The 4,592-nt window shown below is 40.0% G+C and overlaps 1 protein-coding gene across 1 annotated transcript in view; it reads right to left on the reverse strand.

The window, feature by feature from the left end:
• LOC107560482 (lethal(3)malignant brain tumor-like protein 3) overlaps window positions 1-4,592 on the reverse strand; it is a 66,875-nt gene that overhangs the window by 48,117 nt on the left and 14,166 nt on the right. Inside the window, exon 5 of the mRNA XM_016244667.1 lies at window positions 561-763. Coding sequence (XP_016100153.1) covers window positions 561-763 — 203 coding nt within the window. The remainder of the gene's footprint in view (window positions 1-560; window positions 764-4,592) is intronic.

A 4,592-nucleotide genomic window follows, 5' to 3' on the forward strand; every position in this document is an offset into this window, starting at 1 on the left:
ACACACACACACCAACACACACACACACACACACACACACACACACACACACACACATCAAAACAGGAATCTAATGTGAAATCTGCAGTGGCTTCCAGAACAGAAACATACAGATCACTGTATCATCCTGACATCTTTTCATATGAGATCTACTGTATGAGATCAGCTTGTGTGTGATCTGTCAGGAAGCAAACACATGCCCTCATGTAATGCAACACCTTTAGCTTTACGAGCAAATCTCATTTTAAGGCTGTTTACATATTGTTTTTAACAAGGCAAAGATTAATTATGCAGAAGAAAGAGATTTTTTTAATTATTCTGAAACGAAATGAAAAAAAAAAAAAAACAACCTTGTTTACTCTTGTTTATCAACACTGACCAGTATTGTGTACAGGTACCACAGGTACTAGTGTTTAAAAAGGCAGATGTGTACCGGTTTACATGTGTATCATTACGATGTTCTGAGTCTTTTGAGGCTGCAGCCAGAAAATAATGGCACTCGATTTTAGGGACTGTTAAAAACATTTCTCGCCACAATGACCTCTTTCTTTCCTACCCACACGTCACTGCTACATAAAACCAGCCAGAGAAATCTGAAAACAAAAGATGAAGAGCAAAAGTAAGTGAACTGACGTAGTCTTCATCGTCCTCCTCGGCGATCTCCATCGAGCTGTCCAAGTCTTCAGCAAGTCTCTCGGTCATGCGGGATCTCTTCCTCCCGAGCGCCTCTCCGTTTGCTCTGGAGCCTTCTCTCTTCAGCTCACTGCACGATAACAAGACATTATTTCCAGCATCATCATTTACACACCTCGACAATGAGATTCTGTTACAACTGATACAGAAACACAGTTTTAAAGAGTACCGGTTCTTTATAACATCTTTTACTGTATAGATTCCGAGCAACTATAGTTTGAATAACAATATAATATGTGACCCTGGAGCAAAACAATGACTGGTTTTGTGGTCCAGGGTCACATATGTGATCAAGAATATGTCTTGTTGTTATCAATATAAGTTGTTTATGTCACACAGAGTTGTCTGTTTCAATACAGTCTCTCTCTTTCTCTCTTTCTGAGACAGGAAGACCCCTTTCACAACATCCTGTGGCCTCTTTCTTAACTGCATAGCACTCTTCTGATTGTTTGCCAGCAGCTGCATCGCCTCACCATAAATGGGATTGATATCAATGTTTAGTCATTTTTGTGTCAGTAAAAAAGAAATAATGTTTAACTAAAAAAAACTTTCTTAAAATGTCTTCTGTATAATGTGAACGCATGACAGTGAGGAATTCATAAACACACTTCTGCTAGAAAACCTCACTTGCGTGAAACATCACTGATTTGTGCATCATTTTCAATCCGTTCTAAATGATGAAGTCATTCTTGCCTTTTGTTGCTTTACATGATTCGCAACAATACATCAACACATCAACAATGCAAAAGTGCAAACTCCTGGATCTTATCACGAAGAGCTGATCACTAGTGGTAAGCAGAATTCTGTAGTATAATGTGAACGCATGACAGTGAGGAATTCATAAACACACTTCTGCTAGAAAACCTCACTTGCGTGAAACATCACTGATTTGTGCATCATTTTCAATCTAAATGATGAAGTCATTCTTGCCTTTTGTTGCTTTACATGATTCGCAACAATACATCAACACATCAACAATGCAAAAGTGCAAACTCCTGGATCTTATCACGAAGAGCTGATCACTAGTGGTAAGCAGAATTCTGTTTAAGAGAGATGTTATAAGACAGAGAGGAGCATTATGACTGGGTATATATCCAGATGTGGCGTGTAGTCGAGTGAACTTTCAGCATTTTAACACGCTGGCTGATACTGCAGAGGTTGAGTGATAGAGTACACTAGCAAGTACACTAGATTGTGTAGTCTTGTGCTGTGCAAGTGTTACTTTGTAGAAATGTTGCTCAATTGACCTATTGATAAGCCCCGCCCCCCTTAGTTACTGTTGCTCACTCGGACAAACAAACAGAGCTGCTCACGGTCTTACAATGACAGCAGTCAGTGAAAACCTTCTTCCGAGGTGTTTCTGATGGACCTTCAAGTGGGACTTAAATATGCCATGGAGGGATATATAAAACGTTTTCGTCTTCATTGTGACTGGGGCTGAATGCTTCGGGACATTTTACTCTGTTTTGGTTGGATTTAGGAAATGGAATAAAATAAATTACATTGCCCATCCTCTCAGGATAAATGGAATCAGTGTTACAAGTACCCCAGGCACATCGTCTTTCCATTTTTGTAGCATAAACACCATTAAAGCAATGCGAGCTTCGCATCTTCCCATGTTTGTCTATGGTGCTGAAACCTAAAGATGTCCGAGTTCCGCTCCCCGTGCAACTGATACTCGACTGCCATTGGCTCGTCTGCGTTTGAGGGGAGGGGCTTACCAATAGGTCAATTCCTTCAGCAAATTTGCCACTACAATAGCACAGACAGCACATAAACCTCTTTAATTTGAGTATAAATTCATCCCAAACACTATTCTTCTCCCACACTAACTATAACTTCAACTTATTTTCATATTTATAATGACACTTGGCTAATGAAATTCTAAACAACAGTCTATATTCGTGTCATAACAGTGTGTTACATACATTTGGTGCAAATCACACCCTGAAAACTTGCATAGATCATCTAACTTCACACCCTGAAAAATATAAAGCTTACTGATTGTATGAATGGTTGTCTGGCCTATGTTTAGGAACAGGCAGGACGTCAAATACATTCATCTCATAAAGCTGCCACCTGCTCCACGTTAAGCTTCACTGATCACAGCAAATCTGTTCACAGCTGACTGGAAAATACCACAACATGAAAGCTTCATAGCAACACTATGGTGTTTAACAAATCAGTGAGAGGGCAGCAACAGAAGCAAATTTAAAGTATGCAGTATGCATATTATACACATTTGACCAATTTTATGCATGCATGAATACCTGCAACACCTAACTAGCATTATAACAGATATTTACTGAACGTGTCTTTTATCACATTGCTGTTTTACAAAAGCAATAGGCCACACAAGGCTGTGTGTTAGTGATTTTACTATGGCTAAGGCAATTTCACTTCTGTATGTGTGCAAGTTTTTCCAACACGACAAAAAAATAAATAAAAGACGTCAATGCCATTCACCAGCTGATTTGATCTTTTGAGAAGCTTCTTGGTTATTACCATTTGCCACCCAATGAGTCACATAAGTGATCTTATTACAGTCAGTTAACATTTAGTCAAGTCATGTCACCTTTATTTCTACAGAGCTTTATTCAATACAGCTTCACAGTGATTATTAAAAAATTAGGTCGGTCAGAATGAGCAACTAACCAACAAATGGATGATTTCATCAATGTTTAGCCAATGAAATATTTCAGAGCAGATCAAACGTAGGATATTTTAATTCTCAAAGACTATTTGGATTGGATATCACAGTTTCTACGTCATTTCTAGGTTTTCAGCGACTGTGCTGGGAACCTTGAGTTTACAACAATACACTGCACTCAAGCTGACCTTCCTTTTCTGTGAACACGTGCTCCGGAAGCCATACTGCATACGTTTTCCGTCTTGACTCATTTGATCAGAGAGAAAACGGTCAGTCAGGATGATTTTACACAAAAGCAGACTAAAACACTAAATAGCTGCTTTATTTCCAAGATATTAACTAAATCACTGTACTAAGGTCATGTGTGTATAACTGAGCATATTATACTACTACTATTTTAAATATTTATCATTACATGATACTGCATATTGTTTAACATGCTATCTTTATATTATATCATTCAGTACGCAGTGCCCTTGCATTCCATTCTAAACACACACTAAATTTTAATGCTCTTTCAAACCAGTGTGAGAGGTCAGTCAATGCAAGCGTGTTTCCCAGTGCTCATAAACAAACACATGACAACTGCAGCTCAGATCAGCTCCCTCAAACCTCACACACACGTCACTATACTCCACTGATCCCAGTACAGGCCAAGCGCGGGTTTAGTGAGCTGTAGCTGTCAGATATCTGCATTCAGTGTGTCAGAGACGAGTGCTGTTGAATGCAGAGCTAACAGGGCTGCGGGATATATTGAGATGATCAAAGTCGCCAATGTATCGCCATATGCATATTGCAAGGGCTTGTGAGTTTGAGTGTGTGTGTGTGTGTGTGAAGATATCTGCATTCAGTGTGTCAGAGACGAGTGCTGTTGAATGCAGAGCTAACAGGGCTGCGGGATATATTGAGATGATCAAAGTCGCCAATGTATCGCCATATGCATATTGCAAGGGCTTGTGAGTTTGAGTGTGTGTGTGTGTGTGTGTGAGAGAGAGAGAGAGAGAGAGAGAGAGAGAGAGTGTGTGTGTGCGTGTGTGTGTGAGAGAGAGAGAGTGAGAGAGAGTGTGAGTGAGAGAGAGAGAGAGAGAGAGAGAGTGTGTGAGTGTGAGAGTGTGTGTGAGTGAGAGTGTGTGAGTGTGTGAATGAGAGTGAGAGAGAGTGTGTGAGTGTGTGTGAATGAGAGTGAGAGAGTGTGAGTGAGAGTGAGAGTGTGTGTGAGAGTGAGAGTGAGAGAGAGTGTGTGAGTGTG

The sequence above is a fragment of the Sinocyclocheilus grahami genome, unplaced genomic scaffold (assembly GCF_001515645.1).
Source record: "Sinocyclocheilus grahami isolate Dianchi unplaced genomic scaffold, SAMN03320097.WGS_v1.1 scaffold730.1, whole genome shotgun sequence".
In the NCBI taxonomy this organism is placed as follows: Eukaryota; Metazoa; Chordata; class Actinopteri; order Cypriniformes; family Cyprinidae; genus Sinocyclocheilus; species Sinocyclocheilus grahami.